This window comes from Berghia stephanieae, chromosome 3 (genome assembly GCF_034508935.2).
Source record: "Berghia stephanieae isolate SIO BIC M18660-M18661 chromosome 3, UCSD_Bste_1.3, whole genome shotgun sequence".
NCBI lineage: Eukaryota > Metazoa > Mollusca > Gastropoda > Nudibranchia > Aeolidiidae > Berghia > Berghia stephanieae.
Genome location: NC_088362.1, coordinates 37,700,726 through 37,720,725, shown reverse-complemented (window position 1 = coordinate 37,720,725; position 20,000 = coordinate 37,700,726). Strand labels below are relative to the sequence as shown.

General features: G+C 37.8%; 1 protein-coding gene across 2 annotated transcripts in view; it reads right to left on the bottom strand.

Moving 5' to 3' along the window:
- LOC144967677 (uncharacterized) overlaps window positions 1–20,000 on the bottom strand; it is a 63,210-nt gene that overhangs the window by 17,624 nt on the left and 25,586 nt on the right. For both annotated transcript variants that reach the window (XM_078905206.1, XM_078905205.1), the window contains exons 10-22: window positions 17,970–18,101; window positions 16,197–16,396; window positions 15,492–15,681; window positions 14,156–14,292; window positions 11,134–11,262; window positions 8,970–9,042; window positions 7,964–8,137; window positions 7,358–7,450; window positions 5,800–5,908; window positions 4,826–4,896; window positions 3,983–4,118; window positions 2,696–2,791; window positions 1,116–1,197 (exon numbers count right to left, since the gene is read on the bottom strand). In XM_078905206.1, the coding sequence (XP_078761332.1) occupies window positions 1,116–1,197; window positions 2,696–2,791; window positions 3,983–4,118; window positions 4,826–4,896; window positions 5,800–5,908; window positions 7,358–7,450; window positions 7,964–8,137; window positions 8,970–9,042; window positions 11,134–11,262; window positions 14,156–14,292; window positions 15,492–15,681; window positions 16,197–16,396; window positions 17,970–18,101 (1,622 nt within the window). The remainder of the gene's footprint in view (window positions 1–1,115; window positions 1,198–2,695; window positions 2,792–3,982; window positions 4,119–4,825; window positions 4,897–5,799; window positions 5,909–7,357; window positions 7,451–7,963; window positions 8,138–8,969; window positions 9,043–11,133; window positions 11,263–14,155; window positions 14,293–15,491; window positions 15,682–16,196; window positions 16,397–17,969; window positions 18,102–20,000) is intronic.

Sequence of the window (20,000 nt, the reverse complement as noted above, 5' to 3'; positions counted from 1 at the left end):
AAAGTGGTTTCAAACTCTTTATCTTGAGTCGCACATTGAAAGCCTAACATTGAATGGCTACATAGAGGGGGGAAAGAGCTCGTGGACGTCAGAGGTGGACGTTCCTGACCAGTTTGAGGCTATCAACAATCAACATCCCTACATACTCCGAGTACATGAGACAGGAAAAGACGTGGAGGCGCATGACGAGAGGCAACGAGCAGACAAGCGCAGGCCACGGATAAGTAAGGAAGTAAAACGTATCCAGATTTCTCAGTACCGTAAATTAAAAAAAAAATTCCCTTAATTCATCCCATAGGGAAATTTGTCTCTAGGGTCTATTCCAAGAGAAGACTGGAATGACCCAGGCGTTAGCCGCAGTGCAGACAATTGAGCTAGGGCCAAACAGCGCAGAAGCGGTGATGTCGAACTCGGTGCCTTTCGGGTATGAAGCGAAGACAGTACCGCTGGGCCACGCAGCCCCTATAAATCATAGGGTTCACAAAGTCTGACCACATGTAAGAATTCACACTCAATTTATGTTCATCAATTTATGGTGTCGGCTTGGAGAATTAGAATTAGATAAACATCACATTTCGTTTCTGAACATGTCATGTGATGTGAAAACAGATTTTTCCGACGTTCCCTGTATCTCAGGAATTCAGTAAGTTATCAGTTATATATATATTATAGTCAGACTGACTCCTACATTGTGGTAAATATTAAAATAACAATTCGCTCCATTGCTACATGTCGAGTACTATTCGTACCATATTTAATTTGTATCCAACACGATTCAATATATACATGTGTGTATGAAACGGTGCCAGACATAGCAAGAACGAAAAATACCACACAAAAAAAAACCATCCCCAAAAATCAGTAGTAGTGACAGTAGTGGTAGGAGGAGTAGTTTTAGTAATAGTAGTTGTGGCAGTTAGTAGTAATAGTAGTTTAAGTAGTAGAAGCGGCAGTTAGTAGTAGTAGTAGTAGTAGTAGTAGTAGTAGTAGTAGTAGTAGTAGTAGTAGTAGTAGTAGTAGTAGTAGTAGTGGCCGTAGTAGTAGTAATAGTAATAGTAACCATGTAACCTACTTATATATCATAAAACAAACCCCTATCTACTTGTAGAACCTACCATGAACTCGTCATTGATGGAAACGCCGCCATTCACTTTAAACCCACGCACACGTGACTCAAACTCACAAATGGTGATTGGTCTGGAAATAGAATTCAAGACAAACTACATTCATTTTTGTAGTGTTGACAAAACTGGTCTCTTATATATATATATATATATATATATATATATATATATATTATATATATATATATATATATATATATGGTTAAATAGCCCAACTGGCCTTTAAACAGCCTGTAAAGATAAATCAAATCGACATGTGAACAAATGAATCGGAACCATAATGTTGAATGAGAAAGAGATGCATGAAATTATAGGATTAGAAATTGAGGACAATTTAATTTTTTTTTAAAAGAAAGAAAAGATTTCATCAATCATGTTCACACAGACACACACACATACACACACACACACAAACACACACACAGGCATACACACGCACAAATAATTCAGAAACTGTCCCCATAATTAAAGCAAGCCATTGCTATTTTAAGTATCAAATAAGTGTGAAAGCATTGTATGATGATTTAGAATTACAAAGAGGCATCAAAAATAATAAACCATCCTGTTGATGAAGTAGAAAGAATTCATGGAAAAGCAATAGAAAGGACAGCATTCTCAATTACCAACAATAAAAAAACATATTTTATACCATGAATTTGATATTTTGCCATCTGGGAGAAGTTTTTGTCAGATTAAATGTGGAACTAACAAGTATAAATCAACGTTCGTTCCATCAGCAATAAAAATGTTGAATATTTCATATGGTACAGCAAAACCAAGGATTGATGCGTTGACTGATTGACTGATTAATTTGTTTAATGTTAGGCTAGATGAAGTGACCAATTGATAATGATGATAATATTTGGTGTTGAATTGCCAAGAATGTAACGAATTGAAAATGAAATGAAAATGTTGATGTTGTGTATGTCGCATGCGTGAAAGAAAGAGAGGAAGAGAGAGAGAGAGAGAGAGAGAGAGAGAGAGAGAGAGAGAGAGAGAGAGAGAGAAAGAGAGAGGTGTCTGTTCAATGTTATAGTTATCATATAACGTTATGACAAGTGTAACTAAATGACAAATTGCCATATTTGTGGACAATAAAGATCTATTATTATTATTATTATTATTATTATTATTATTTTAAGTATCAAATAAGTGTGAACAAATTCTAGACTATAATTTGTGTGTAAGCATATAATATGTGTGTGTTTGGGGGCTTCTATGTATTTAGGGGGCAACTTAGTTCACGGTAAGGTCTTTGTTTCGTACCAAAAAGGTACGGAGTTCGACTTACCACCTCGTTGTATGACCTTGAGCAAGTCACCTCGCCCTAGCACACTTTGCGGCGCTGCACTGCGGCTGACGCCTGGGTTATTCTAGTCTTCCCTTGGAATAGACCCTAAAGACAAATTTCACCTTGGGGATGAATAAAGGTAATTTTTGTTTATTTTATTATTTATTTATTTTTTATTTTATTTATTATCTATTTTGTTGTGTATGTGTGAACGTGTGTGTGTGTATGTGTGTGTGTGTATGTGTGTATGTGTGCGTGTTTGAATGTGTACGAAACTTACTTTTTTCCCACAACCAGTTTGACGCCCTCTGGTTTCTGAATCTCCTTGAGTTCTATCGTTGGCCGTAACGACCCATTCTCCACAACGCTTGGGTTGCTGGAATAGGAAACAGACAATTTACATTGGGTTACAGCATGACAAGTGCTTCAATGAGTAAGGTCATTATTAAAATATTCAATGAACTCACCAGCCAATTGTATATCCAATACTTTCCTTCCCACGTAATCCCTCTCTCGTCACTTAACATGACCGAACCAGTTTAATCTGTCTTCTCTCATCTTTATTAGGTCTACCTTCTTCTTCTTCTTCTTCTTCTTCTTCTTCTTCTTCTTCTTCTTCTTCTTCTTCTCCTTCTTTTTTCTTCTTCTTTCAGCGTATCCCACATTTTGTAGGGTTGCCATAATGAATGCCACATCTCGGTTAATAGCATCATCTTCTTCCAGGCCCAGTTATTTCATATTGTCCTTTACCCTATCCATCAATCTAGTCTTTGGACGTCCCTTTTTTTTATTTCCCGCTAATTGCATATCCAATACTTTCCTTCCCACGTATTCCCTCTCTCGTCTCTTAACATGTCCGAACCAGATTAAATTACGTCATATAGTCAAAGGGAGATAATACCCTACCTGGCCCATAAAGTCTCGGCAAAACTTCTTTTGTGATCATCACTTTAAATATTCCGATGAAACGCCCAAAGTAATGCCAAAAGAACTGTTAAAAAGAACTGCCATCCTTTGAAAGTAAATTATGTCAGACAAGACAAACAACAACAAACAACAACATCAATGATGACAAACAAGAACAAATGCAACAACAAACAACAACAACAATAACAACAAACAACAGCTAACATAACAAACAACAAACAACATAATCAAACAACAACAACAACAACAAACAACAACAAAAAACAAAAATGACAATCGACAACAACAAACAACAATAAACATCACAATCAACAACAAACAAAACAGTAATAGCAACTTACCAACAACAACAAAAACCACCTACAATAACAACAAACAACAAGCGCCAATATCAACAACAACAACAACAGACAACAACAGAGTGAAGTTACCGCGACGGGAACTCAGGGTCCTTTTGAGACTTATTATGTGTGAGATGTGAATGCTCCACCAATTAAGCTATCAAGAATACAACAACAAAAACAACAACAACATCAACAAAAACAACAATAACAACATCAACAACAACAACATCATCATCAACAAAAACCCCACCATAAATAACACTTTTCAATAAAAGTACAAGACTGGTAGTACATACTGTGATTTATGTTGTTTTTGACGTTGCAGCCACCATCTTCGTAGAAACACTCCTCCAACAATGAAGAGGACTGCCAGAAGTATACCGGAAATGGCCCCTGCTATAGCACCTCCGTTGCTGGACTCGTCTGTGCTGGCTGAAAAAGATACAAGTAACACTCACAGGTTTAGAGAACGTTTTTCATCATTTTGACTAATATATCTTATCATCTTTGGGTCACACAGATTGAGCTACGAATCATAAAATCAAACTATATGGTCAAAGGATTGCTTTGACAGAGCATTCGTTTCACACGTAAATGGACCAAGTTCGATACCGTGTGAAGTCAAGGTTTTTTATCTTTTCACCCGGCAATGATTATTGTGGATCTAAGGAATTGCATTTATTATTCTCTTCACTGACAATATAGAAATATTCTCCAAGTCCGAAAACTTGACTATGAAGTTAACTTTAAGCATTTAAACCACATCTACGTATTACCGTTTTGAGCCGATGGTCACAATCAATACCGTGGCATCTAATACTTATCAAATTAAGAAATTGAGGAGCAGGCAACGGTCTAAGATAAAGAACTGAACAAGTGTGTATAAAAGATGCTGGACAAAGCAAGAATCAAAAATACAAGAAAAAAAGAATTCAAATAAAAAAACAAAACAAAAACAATTCTACCTCGACACACGTGTAAATGTAGCACGTCTGACCGGTAATCAGAAGGTCTGAGGTTCGAGCCTCAGCCGAGGTGAATTGATTTTTTTGGGATGGTTTTTTCTTCTTGTATTTTTCTTTCTTGTTTTCTCTGGCATTTTTCATTCACACTTGTTCCGATCTACAGCTAATACTAACCTTCCGTGACAAACGGTCCAACTTGACTACTGTACCGACAACCTTCAGCTGTGCATGAAAAGACTTTCACCCTGTAGAATATTCAAAACATTTAACAGATCATACGTATCCCGTAGCACGTATATATCACATGATCATTTTCATTAGACCTAAAAATAGTGCTGCTGTTTTAAATGGGTAAAAGGAAAAGTTTACATGGCCGCATCCAATCAAAGATCGCATAGCGGCATTATTTTTACGTATAGTGAGAGTGATCGTGTGATAGATACGTGATAGGTAATACGTTTTACGTGATACGTATGATCGGCTATCCTCTCTGTTATATAAAGTAGATCAACTTTGAAAATAACCTTGAGTTTAAAAACAAAACGCTAGGAATGAGAGAGTTTTTTTCTTCTCTTTTTGTGTTCTTGAAGAAGAAAATTTAAAAAAGACCTTTTATATCGGGCAATATCCGTGCCCAAAGCGCTTTACAAAGGGTCCCTGACAAAAAGCAACATGTAACATTAAGAACGAGACATGACGCCTGTTAGGCGATATTTTTTTTCAACAAAGACAGTGCTGTTAACGGCCAGGTACTCATTTTACACCTGGTTATGATGAGAGAATGTCAGTAAAGAGCATTTTCCAAGGACTTAACTATGCACCGAGTGAGACTCGAACTCAGGACCTTCCGATCCGAAAGCGAGTGTCACACACCACTCGACCACCTAGTCGCACTCAATATTTACACTCCTTAAAGACTGCAATAATAAATATGCCAACTCCCACAAAATACCGTTTTGAAATGACGGGTCACAACCGACGTGTACATTTATACAGGTCTGGCATCCACGATTGGGCCAAGTTTAACATTTTTATAATGGACACTATTTTGCGTCATTTAAAAAAAAAGTATCCATTACAACAATGAGCCTATTAGTAATTGGGTTACCAGACCTGCAAATAAGAACACGTTGGTCACAAATATTTACCAGAACTTCCTGCCGGCTGGCAAGGGCCCATTACAGAATTGAGTGGTGGACGTTTGACCACACGTTGTATCGTCCCCAATGGTGTATGACGTCATTCTGGTGTTGATATCTGGAAGATTGGGCGGTGAGTGAAATAATATTTTTTTAATGAGATTTTACATAGGGCAATATCCACTAAATGTGTTCAAAGCGCTTTACAAGGGGTCCCTGGCCAACAGCAACATTAACATCTAGGACGGGACATGACGCCTGTTAGGCGATGTTACAATTTTTTCGAACAGAGACAACACTGTTAACGGCGAGGTACTCATTTTACACGTGCGCACGGTGAGAGAATGTGAGTAAAGAGCCTTTTTCAAGGACTCAACTATGCGCCGAAAGCGAGTGTCATACCACTAGACCACATAGCCGCATTTAGGTGATGAACAGATAAATAAATGAATTGAACTAAAAAAACAGAATATATTCTGATCTCTTTCTCTCTCACTTTCTTTCTTTTTATCTATCCCTCTCTCTCTCTCTCTCTCTCTCTCTCTCTCTCTCTCTCTCTCTCTCTCTCTCTTGTTCTCTCCCTTCAAGATCGATATCGGTTGCAGTAAAAAAATTTCCGACCCCCTGTCAACTCAGCAGTAAATGGGTAGCTAGATCTGTTAGATCTGGCGGAACGTACTTTGCGATAGACTAGCATCCTATCCAAAGGGTAGCAAGCGATTGCTCTTGTCCGTTTCGAAACCGGGATAAACTCCAGCTCCATGGGCCTAATGGCTCTGAAGGACTATTAGATATATAAAATTCGCAAAGCGGCAATGTTTTTACGTATGATCATGTGATAAGTATGTAATATGCGATGCGTGAGACGTGTTTGCGTGTGATTTGTTAAACGTCTTCAATGATTAGAATGAAAAAAATCGATGGGTTTTTTTTCTATAATAATAGAGAGAAAGTTGAAAAACTTATTTCCTCCAAGTGAAGGAATTTATCGAGAGTAACATTTCACCTTTGATTTGAAAATTCAAATTTAAGCACCGGGTTTTCCCGTTTTCAGACGATTAGTTATAACATAATATGTTATTGGCCGAGTTTAACATTGTTATAATGGCTAGAAGATGGCTTTTACAACCACAAAGATAATTAAGTAGAGAGCGGTGGGGGATGCCTGAAGCCTGGGATCGTGAAAATACAAATGAAAGAGTGAGGAGAGGATTTGGATGGGAACAATACAGATATTGGACAATTCGGGTACAAATCCTTCGTCAGCACAACAGTAAACAAATAAACGTGGAAAACAAATCGTCTGTACTCAATGGTGGTTGGAGTGTGATTGACCCCATCTATTGTCATTCTCAATCCAACCACCATTGAGTACAGACGATACAAATTCTATTGCATTTTATTTTATTTGTTTTCCACGTTTATTTGTTTATTGCTGTGCTGACGAAGAGTTTTGTACCCGAAACGTCCATTGTCTGTATTGGTCCCATCCGAAGCCTCTTCATTATCACTCCTTCGTTTTAAAGATAATTACGCCACTATTTAGAACTGACCATCCACAACTTACTTTGTAGCACCTGGACAACACCCCTGCTTGAAACATACGGAAGCTTGAAATCCTTTTCGCTTGCAGCTGACCACGTAAGATTTGTCTTCAATGCTTTGAGGAAGAGAAGTGAGGAGTGAGTGGAAAAGTGCCAGAAGACCATTGAGATTAAAAATTTCGTGGTAATGGTTGCTCGGACCCGCGACCTTAATAATAATAATAATAATAATAATAATAATAATAATAATAATAATAATAATAATAATAATATAATAATAAATAATAATAATAATAATAATAATAATAATAATAATAATAATAATAATGATAATGATAATATAATAATAATAATAATAATAATAATAATAATAATAATAATAATAATAATGATAATAACAATAATAGCAATAATAATGATAATAATAACAATAATAAATAATATAATAATAATAAAATAATAATAATAATAATAATAATAAATAATAATATTAATAATAATAATAATAATAATAATAATAATTATATATTATTATTATTATTATTATTATTATTATTATTATATTATTATTATTATTATTATTGTTGCTCTTTCTGAAAGCTCAAAGTCTTTTTGTCATCAATGCTTACCGTTACTACATCCACTTTGGGAAGGACACACCACGACCCCTATGGACACGATCTCCCCATTGGAGTTGTCCATCAAGCAGGGCTTGCATAGCTGGACAACGAAGGACGTTTGAGTGGACACGAGATGACCCTCGGATGGTGGGGCAGATAGGGCTGTTACTAATGGTGGCGGGCCTTGGTAAGAATAGGAAATATACACGTGATGAGTCGTAACTAAATAGAAGTAAACATTCCAAATAATCTACATATCAATAAGCAGAACCGGTGGCCAAAGAGTTTGGTGGGCTCATAAGGGTCACAGTCACAGTAATGTTAGAGGTTCTTGGTAAGAAAAGGATATAAACACATGATTAGTAGTAGTAGATAAATACAGGTACGCCTCCTTAATAATCTACACAAATCATTAAACAGGACTGGTGGCCAAATGGGTGTTGGGGCTGATTTGGGTCCCAGTAATGTTGGAGGATCATGGTATGAAAAGGATATAAACACATGATTATTGGTAAATAATTTTTTTAAATTAAAAGGGCTGATTTTACACATTCCCCTCCCCAATATATCAAATGCAAGATGTAATGTTCTGATGATACAGGATTGGAAATGCAAAAATTATGCAAAACGTTCTTAATGATTATATTCAGTTGTCTGCTCCTTTCTTTTTAAACTTGAGCTTTTATATAGGGCAATACCCACTAAACGTCCTTAAGCGATTTGCAAGGGATCCCTGACCAACAGCAACATGTAACATTTAGAATGGACATGACGCCTGTTAGGGGATATTGCAATTTTTCCCGACAAATACAACACTGTTACCGGCCAGGTACTCATTTTATACCTGAGTACGGTGAGAGAATGTGAGTAAAGAGTCTTTTCCAAGGACTCAACTATGCGCCGAGCGAGGCTCAAATCAGGACCTTCCGATCTAAAAGCGAGTGTCATGCATACCACAAGACCACATAGCCGGACACCTTGGAATTGAAACACAAACAACCTATAAGAAACTTACTGGCGCCTGGTATTGTCATTGTTATGATTTCTGACTCCCCCAATTCTGTCACTCCTTTCACTTTTGCACGGACCTGAAAAAAAAACAAGAAAAATAAACTAAGACCAATGGCTGAAGAGACTTTAGGGATTGGCACTAAGTCTTGATTCAAGTCCCAGGTTTGAGCGTTTTTGCCATGATGCGGGTCATTTATATCTGTCGAAATCTGAAGGACGATTTTTCTGGCCAAATTCTTAAAGACATGTCTTTCGAACGTAGGGAGTTAACTGGTAAATAATATTTTTCAATCAATGAAGAAGTAGATTAAATGTTTAATTAAATGCTAAAAACAAATGACGTGAACGTTTCGGGTTCCTCCTTTGTCAGCAAATCAGATGATAAATTTAAAACAACTAGAAACAAATGTGAGATAAGAAAATTATGTTGTGTCAAGCTGAATAAAGAAAACAACATAATAACGTCATGAGACGTTGGGTGGAACGTTTTGTAGATGTGAACAAATTTGTGAGCCCGGTCTAATTGGCTAGTATTGTCATATTTTTGGTGGATTGAGATATAAAATTTAAGAAATTAAGGAGCAGGAAAAAGTATAGGATAAAGAACTGAGCAAGTGTGTGCATGAAAGGTGCCAGACAAAGCAAGAGATAAAAATATAAGGAAAAAAACCATCCCAAAAAAATCAGTCTACTTCGACTGGGGATCGAATCTGAGATGTCAGGTCAGGTCTGGGGTTCGACCCCCAGCGAGGTCGACTGATTTTTTTGGGATGTTTTTTTCTTGTATTTTTCTTTCTTGCTTTGCCTGGCACCTTTTGCTGGTTTGAGAGTCTTTTCATAGCAACTATAAATAAAACAACTGAAAAAACATTAAAATAAAATTTGCAAAGGGGAGAGTTTTCTTTAGGATCTATACCAAGGGAAGACTGGAATAACCCAGAAACAACGCCTCAAAGAGAGCTAAGGCTAGGTGACTTGTTGCTCAATGCCACACAGCGCGACGGGTAGTCGAACTCGGTACCTTTCGGGTATGAAGTAAAGACAATACCGCTGAGCCATGCTGTCCCATAACTGTCCCAAGATGCCAGACTTGTAAAAAAAACAACACAGTTTGATCATGGCCAAATCAAGAAAGATACATTACATAGAGCAAAAAAATATAACCTTTTTTATAGCGCAATAGCCACTAAACGTGCTCAAAGCGCTTTACAAAAGGGTCCCTGACCACCAGCACCACGTAACATGCAGAATGAGACATGACGCCTGTTAGGCGATATTACATACTTTTTTCCCATAGAGACAACACTGTTAACGGCCAGGTACTTAATTTACAAGGTGAGACTGTGAGGCTATGTGGTCTAGTGGTATGACACTCGCTTTCTGATCGGAAGGTCCAGGGTTCGAGCCTCGCACTCGGCGCATAGTTGAGTCCTTGGATAAGGCTCTTTACTCACATTCTCTCACCATAATCAGGTGTAAAATGAGTACCTGGTCGTTAACAGCGTTGTCTGTGTCCGAAAAATTGTAATATCGCCTAACAGGCGTCATGTCCCGTCCTACATGTTAAATGTTGCTGTTGGCCAGGGACCCCTTGTAAAGCGCTTTGAGCACATTTAGTGGATATTGCGCTATATAAAGCTCAATTTTTAATGAGCATTTTCCAAGGACTCTCAACTATGCCCCCAGAGAGACTCGAACTCAGGACCTTCCAATCCGACAGCGAATGTCAGACCACGAGACCATATAGCCGCACTAAAACGTCATTCCATTAACAAATGTACTTTAACGATGAAGTTTAAAACATTTGAAATATACGGGGATTTTTAAAGTTTAAATAACTGTTCAGTGAAACTGAATCTACGTTTAAATTTATTAAACGAAAAAAGATAATTTGGACGTTACCAACAAAACAGGATGTAAGACACACTACAGCTGTTTCATTTTCGTTTATGAAATTGAATCTTACATTCAATTTTACATTGTTATTTGTTTCTTCGAGGTACGAGCAGCAAGATTTACATGAAGTTTATGAAACAAAACTGATTTTCCTTAATGAAGGAAGTTATTTTAATGTAAGTTTTATAATTCAAATCTCAGATTTAAGCTCAAAACTCACTCCAATAACACGGTTTGGAGACGATCGGAAACATATTCATTCTATAATTCACCTGGAACGTGTATCGTTCTTCAGGCACCACTGGAATTTGTCTGGAATAATTATGGTCACATCCCGTCATACTGATGACCATGGAGATGTCTTGGCGATCGCTATCCAGGACATCTTTTCTGTGCCGACTCTAGAGAGGAAAACAGAAAAACGTTTTAATAAACTTGATCATATTACAATAGAGATACTAATCTGCTAGAGGGTAATGTATTTCTGTCTTTATTGGTTTTTTTGTTTATGGGTGAAGAAGGCTTTTGAGTCCGAAACGTTCCGTGTCGAGTATTTTGTTCTTTTTTTTAAGTTTTTATATTCATTTTTTGTTTATAGCATTTTAGATAGCGCAATATCCACGAAACGTGCTCCAAAGCGCTTTGCATGGAGTCTCAAGCCAACAGCAACACTTAACATGTAGGACGCCACATGACGCCTGTTAGGCAATGTTATAATTTTCTACCAGAAACAATGGTATTAACAGCCAGGTACTCATTTTACACCTGAATACTGTGAGAGAATGTCAGCAAAGAGCCTTTTTCCAATAACTCTGCTATGCGCCGCTCATAACGAAGGCGAGTGTCACACCACCTAGCCCACATAACCGCACATTAATGTAATCACTTTGAACACGGCGGGATTAGTTAACGTAACGCTTACGAAAACCAGGCAGAGGAAATGAAATATCTGACCCAACACATGGCATAGTCAGTAGTGTCGAGCGGAAGTCTCGATGATACCTCAAGTCATCGGCCACCAACACTCAAAACTTCCCGAACTCGATGACCAAGGAAAAGTCGGGAATTCCCGAGAAGTAGCACTTCAACTGAGCTTTGGATGGTTTTTTTGTATTAAAACTTAAAATACATTAAATAAATTCACTTTGTATAATAATAAAACATTGATACCTATAACCATTTTGATCTATTTACGACGTTTGTGTTTTGTTAGCTGTTTAAAATATGATATAACGTCAATACCCAATACCAATGACTAGGTATTGAATGAAAGCACCGATGACTAGAGCGATGCTCGAGACTTTTTTGAGTCTCGAGACTCAAAAAAGCATCGAGACGCAAAAAAGTCTCGAGCTTCGCTGGAATCATCGCCGACGAGAGAGGGGTGAACAATGCAGATAGTACACATTGTTAGTAACGCGTGCGTCGCTCGCGCAGTATAATCTCGAGACTCGGGACTCGGGACTCAATACGAGAAGCATCGATGACCAAGATTCTCGAGACGAGAAAAGCATCGAGAACTAAGTGGAGGTCGGGAACTTCTCAGTCGTCGATGACCTGACTTCTCAAAACCTAAAGCATCGGTGACCTTTTGGTGACCCGGATGCCCTCCCCTAAATAGTCAGTGGCGTAGGGCCTTAAAGGCTATTAAGGCTAAGCCATAGGTCGTCATTGTCTTGAGAATTTGTAAGAATTTAACAATAAAAGTCACACTCTTAATTTTATGTTTCACAAACAATGAAATTCATTGTTGACCTGGTGTTGAAAAACCCTTTCTGGCCTCAAAACTTTAACCAATCACACCGCTTTGAATTTACTACAGCTCGAGTCATACTCGTGCCCCTGACCAATCAGTACAGCGTGTGGCTTTAAAGGTTGAGAAGGCTTCCAGCCATATTCCCACGGTGCAACCAGGCGATGCATTTCACGTTTGCCGTGTGCTATGACTGTGGGCATGAAGAGGCATCTTGACTTTGAACTGAGTCATTGTGGATTTCTTACTCGCAGCCACACACAATGACCTAATTATTCCATTAATGGCAATCGTGTTGTACCTGTTACCCATCCCTCTTCGAGGCGTGTCAGGCATGTGATATTGAATTCCACTTGTCCCTTTTAACTTGAGTGTGAGACTGTATGTATCTTTATTGATAATTCGAGTGTTAATCTGATGTGTGCAGTGTCTGTTTTTAAACTTTTAATTAATTGCTATTAAGTGTGATGAATCACGTCTATTACACCAGTTCTTTGAATAGGGAAAATAAACTTTTGATTAAGAGTCTCGGTCCCCATCAACCAAACGATTTTGTACTCACTATTAAAGACGGGAAGCAGAATCGGTCATTTGATAAAGATTGGTAGATCTATAGTCTTTTTCCTTGGCTTACGGTGAGAATAGAAAAGAAGAGTTTATTTTGTTTTAATTGTATTTTGTTTGGCGATAACAGCAATACAGAATTGTCTTGGACAAGAAGTGGATTTACCCGTTTGAAAAATTTAACACAGAGAGCATTGAACCATCAGAAGTCTAACTTACATTTAAATATCACCACTAGATTGAAAACCTTTGGTACTGTTCACATATGTGCACAGATTGACAGTGGCTATCGCTTATCCTTAGCCAGGCATGATGAACAAGTTACAAAGAACATACAAATCTTAGGTAAAATAATTGAGTGCATCAAATGTTTCTCTCTCTCTCTCTCTCTCTCTCTCTCTCTCTCTCTCTCTCTCTCTCTCTCTCTCTCTCTCATATCCATAACTAAAAGATAATGTGCGACAAAACATCTCAAATCCAGCCCCATGCTCCTAAATGACCTGGCTACGCCGCTGGGCATAGTAGGAGCTGTCAATACAGTTTGACCTATAGAAAAGAGAGAGAGAGAGAGAGAGAGAGAGAGAGAGAGAGAGAGAGGGGGGGAGAGAGAAAAAGTCGTGGTGTCACTTCTCCCGTAATGACGCATAGCTTCCTGGTTCTAAACTATTGATACAATGGCGGACGCCATTATCTCCATCACCGCCCTTATGAAATACTTATCCGTCAAGCGTAAAAGTGTATCCAGAGAAGAAAAGCATTATAAATCTGATCATGTTTTGACTTTTATACATTCTGATCAAATGACATGTGAAAAAGTGCCAGCATGAAGAATAAAGAGTACCGATTTTCTTTGTTTAGAACCAAGCTGCTGGTTGCTGGGCGGACGTGACGTCAGACGATTGAATCCTATTTGTTCCTCCTAAAAATAACGAATTTCAAAATTTTCAAGTACGTTAGTCTGCATATGATTGGGATACCTTTGGAGAGACATCCAGCTTGAATTCCTCCAAATGTCCATGACGCTCTTCAATCTCTGGACATTTCCAGGTCACCACGTACAAGGAAAGATTCCCCCGGACTGACTGGACTTGAAATCCACTGACCTTTCCAGGGACTGTAGTGGACAGAGAGGTCAGGTGGGTCAGTGGGTTTGTGGGTAAGTAAGTATTTAATTGAACATTAGTAAGAAAGAGAAAGAAATATACTTACAAGAGGGTAAAAACCAACGCGTACTTTTTTACAGGTTTGATAACCCAAATTGTTATGACCTCTTTGTCGTAATAGAACTACTGTCCAACCAATGCAAAAATAAAGTCCATAACTACAATGTTAAATAAAGCCAATAATTGCTCACGGTGTTTGGACCTGCTAAATTACAAGTGGGTAAAAATGGAATGGCTTAGAATTTATGCAATACACACAGGTGATGGTTCTGGCGCAAATCCTTAGTCAGCTAAACAATAAACATAGGAACGTTTTAAACAAATATACAAAATGTAGTGAGAATGGTAGCTAGTTTTAAGTCAGGTAATTGCCGTTTAGTGGGCAAGTTGCCTGGGTCCTGCTGTTGCATTTTTTCTGAAGGCTGTTGTTTGGCTGATCTGGCTGTGATAGTTTTCGTTTGTTGTTGGAGGAAATAATGTTTTATATGTTTGGCATGTAGGTGTATCCTATTTTGGTGGTTTTTTGGTCATGATGGGGTGTGGGACGTGACCTGAAGGGAAGCATTTTTAAAGTAGAGTGAAGAATTTGTTACCGATGGAGGTTGTCACGTTCTTGCTGTAGGATGGGATGAACCATGTTATTTTTCGTTATTTATCAAGCCACAGTTACACGACCAGACACACCAAAACAAGAAATATATATTGGCCTCACTGAGTGTTCATTCAAAACCAGATACAACCTGCATAAATCTTCCTTCAAAAACATACACAAACGACTTTCTACTAAACTAAGCGAACATTTGGAACCTCAAAGAAAAAAAAATACAACACAGCATTACATGGAAAATCATCTCCAGAGAACAGTCGTACTCCCACTCTTCTAAGATTGGAACCTCTGCTTGGAAGACATATTCTTCATCATCACAAAACCTAACAACATGGCAACACTCAGCAGAAGAAACTAACATCTTCATGCATACATAGAAACAAACACCTTTTATTAATTACGAACCGCTATAACCACGAACCGAAAAAGTACGATAAAGACAACAATATGTATATATATATATATATATATATATATAATATATATATATATATATATATATATGTGTGTGTGTGTGTGTGTGTGTGTATGTATATTACTTACTGCCTGCTCCAGTCTTTTCCTTGATGGTTTGAGGGAACCCGGGCCCAAAAGAGTTGTACGCTATCACCATAATGTTAAATTCCATGAAAGGGTTAAGATTGTCGATTTTCAAGGTCACAGGGTCAAAGTTCAAAGGAACATCGTGACGCTCTAATTCTTGGGACACTCGACAGAATTCATCGTCTGTTGTCTAGGAAGGAAAACGAGTTTGTGGATATTTCAAAAATAGAAAGTGGTAAACCACATTCTATCCTGTTACCTTTACAAATGGTGATAAAGATATGACTCATCAAAATTAAATTTAGACAAAATTCTTAAGTTAATCGTATAGTTAACATTTGAAATAGCATAACATATCTAAACCAAAAACAATTTGCTGGCTGTGTTGACAATCTAAGAAATCGAGCGATAAAACAAAGGCCCCCCCCCCCCCCCCCTTTCCAAACTAAAATCCACTAACATTTTCTCCTGTTACCTTGAGAAGAGGTGATAAGGTTATGACTTATCATATTTTAAAGCTAAAATCTAAATTTAAACAGACTTTTTAGTTCATCATAATATATAGTAAACATTTGGAGTAGCATAACAGTTCAGGCCTTAGCATCCACGGCAAAAGACCAAGAATTATGAAAGTAAATCACGCTGGCGATCACAGAGGTAGCTGAGGCTTATAGAAAGGTGTTAGGTCAAGTAGCTCAAACTTACCATAGGGGAGTCCTGATCCGGTGCAGACACGAACACAACTCGTACACAGTCCTCCAGATAGCTGACGTCATGCATACGAACATACACCATGTAACCCGCCAGGTGACCTTGACCGTTGATGTATTTGGGTGACCCCCATCGAACTGTCAGACTATTGGACGCCTTGCTTGTCACAGACAGGCCTTGGACTGGTCCTGAAGCTGTTGAGAGGCTAGCAGTCTTGGTTTCTTTTTCTTTCTATTTTCTTATATAACGCAATATCCACTAAACGTGCTCAAAGTGCTTTACAAAGGGACCCTGACCAACAGCTACACGTAACATGTAGAACATGACATGACGCCTGTTAGGCGATATTAATTACATTTTTCCGACAGAGACAACGCTTTTAACGGCCACGTACTCATTTTACACTCGAGTACGATGAAAGAATGTGAGTAAAGAGCCTTTTCCAAGGACTCAACTATGAGCCGACCAAGGAACTTCCGATCCGAAAGCGAGTATCATACCACTAGACCACATAGCCGCACAATTGTCGGTAAATGTCAAGTTTAGTTACCCAGCCCAGCCTAATACAGATGATTATATTATTTTTATTATAATTATTAATATGATTGTTACTTTTATCATGATGATGATGATGGTGATAATGATGACAAATATCATTTGGTCAGCGTACAGATCTAGTTGATATTTGGAATGGCAACCATTTCGAAACAGAAAAACGATAGATTTGTTGAAAACTTTTAGAAGTTGATCGACAGTGAATAAGTCTGAATATGTATATATATATATATATATATATATATATATATATATATATATATATATATATATATATATATATGTGTGTGTGTATGTTACTTCAGATGATCTCAATGATGAGCATTGTCTGAAGGCGTCCAGTATCCTCCGAAAAAACATAATTTTAATGTCACTGCCTAAGAGCAAAAATAAATTAAATAAAATTCCCTTCATTCATCCCAAGGGGAAGTTTGTTCCAAGGGAAGACTGGAATAACCCAGGCGTCAGTCGTAGTACAGCGCCGCAAACTGACCTAGGGCGAGGTGACTTGCTCAAGGCCACACAATGCAGCTGATAATCGTACTCGGTACCTTTTGGGTATGAAGCAAAGACCGTAACGCTGAGCCACGCTGTCCCATGATGTCGAACTTTATGATATTGAAAAATAACATTTATCAATTACGCTTATTTAAATATAATTTCATGTATAAGGCGTTTAAGGGATACATTATCTTTGTTGGCCTTTTGGAAGATAAGATAAGATAAAACTATCAAACCATTTTTATCAATAAGAGAGCTGAACAGTAATGTGACATTGGTTTTTATTCAAACTGTTAATGCTAAAGGATCATAATAATATCTAGCCTATCTAATCATTTCATTTATCAATTCAGGCTGGATAAAAGCTCCCGTTTTCTTCCCGTCTGTTCTATAGCATTTCATTTTATTTTACCTATATCCATAAATAGTAACGTGCAATGATACAATGTTTACAAAGTCAGTTTGTACTGTCAGATCGTCAGGCGTTAAATCTAAGTAATTTAATGGCAGGGGACACGTAGAATCATTTAGATATTTCAAAGATATCATTCAATCATAAATATTAACATAACAATGAGTACAGCAGACGTGGAATGAAATATTCCCTTCCCTTTTGTGCTTTGAAATCCGAACTGTGCTCTTATCTATAGAACATTTGTTCCAGGAAGTGACTGGATCTTAAATTCTTATAGTGTTATTTATAGAACATACTTTTGTTCCAGGTAGTGACAGGGTCAGACTTCCGTCCAGGAGAAAGTCCGGAGGATGTTTTAGCCTTGATGGTGAACACATAGGAAGTGAATGAGGACAGACCAGTGACCAGATACGTTATGTTATCGTAACCTGTTGAATGATAAATAAACAATATCATTGCTCTCTTTGGTGACTTTACATAAGAAAGCCACATGTCACAGATGTGACTAATGAACCAAATCGGTATTATGTCTGCGCGAACCGAATGCCAAAAAGATGAAATGGAAGTGAGAATGATCGAATGTAGGAAGTTTTAAGTTTTTGCTCTTTATTAAAGAATTTCATCCTGTTTGCTATATTGCCTAAAAGCTAGAAGCCGAGTGGTTAAGGCATTGCACCTTAACCCGAAGGTCCTAGGTTCGAGCGCCGCTTTAGGCACTTTCGCTTTTTTCCTTGGGCAAGATTATCAACCCCAATTTGCTCACTCTTGACAACGTGGGTGATTCCTGATGACATCAGACATCTTGTTTGATGAAGTATCTATATTCCTCCATGGAATACCTTGGCGACGGTACCTAATGATGTCGTTGCGGAAGGGCATATATATATATATATATATATATATATATATATATAATATATATATATCTATATACAGTAGAATTACTTTAAACCGAAATTTTGGGGACCTTCTAAACCATTTCGGTTTAAAGACATTTTGGTTTAAAGCAAGTTCCCGTTTTGCAATGTTTTTCAAGGGTAGTAACTATTTAAGTATAAGGAATTTGCTCATTTAATCGTATCATAGGTTTCCCGTTAAATGGAGTTGTTGAATAAATGCCGTCTTCGTAACCATTACATTTTTTTTTTTTTTTGGTGTGTTTAAAAAATATTTTTGGGGGTTTTCGTTTACAATTCAAAATTATTGAAAGAGTTGAGTTCGGGATGCCGTGTATTTTACATATCTCTGTCTTGATCAACTTTTTTTTCATCGACTTCACATAGAGTTTTGATTTTAAACTCCAACGTGTAAGCACAGTGCTTTCTTTTAGACATCTTTTAGTAAAATGCTAAGCTAAAATAAGATCGAAAGTTCTTGTGCGATAATTGATAATGAATGACGCGCAACTACTCAGAGGTGAAGTGAAATGGAAATGAAAAGGCGTGTCAATGCTTAGCTGTCTACTACACACCCCTCTTTTGTTGAGAAGCCATTAGGTTCAAAGGCCTAGTTACATAGAACCTCACCCCCCCCCCCCCCCCCCCCGCACACACACACACATTTAAACAAAGTGGAAATGAAGTGGCATGTCAATGGTAAGTTGTCTACCACCCCCCCCCCCCCTCCCTCCTTATTCTCGTGTTGAAAATTTGTCAGTTCCAAAGCATCAACACACGAGCGAGAACATCTCGCTTGCGTGATTTTACACCCCAACTCCCCATCTTTCCTCATTTTTCGCCTGTCAGTCACCCGCTGTCTTCCTTTTCCAGTCTGTGCGATTGTGGTGTTGGCCAAACCCAAGTGCAGTGATTGAAGTGTTTGCCTACCCCCCCCCCCCCGCACCCCCACCCATGACCCTCATCTTATACTTACGCTCTTTGTTTAATATCGCCGGGCATTATTGCGTGTGGCCACCTTCCCGAATTTTTGAAGAAAAATAGAGAGAGAAAAAGGGAAGGTGCTCTCAAGTTGTTTCGGTTTAAAGAAAGTCCTGCTTAGGGAGCGTTCACATATTACGTCATCAAAAATTTGCCCTTTTTAGACCCCCCCCCCCCTCCCCCAAGTCATCACTTGTCATCATTGACCTGACCCCCCCCCCCCCCCCTCCCCCAACAGATGATGACGTCATCTAATTTAATAAAAACTAAAAGATAACTTTAATTTCACAATATTTATTATTCATTTTTCAAACCATAAACATTGATTATCAACGTTTGATAAAACACATTCAGACATTTTATTAATTTCAGAAACTGTTGATAATTTATGTTTTACGATACAATGGGGACATAAAATTTAAATTTGCAAAGATAAAATCTAACAAACAT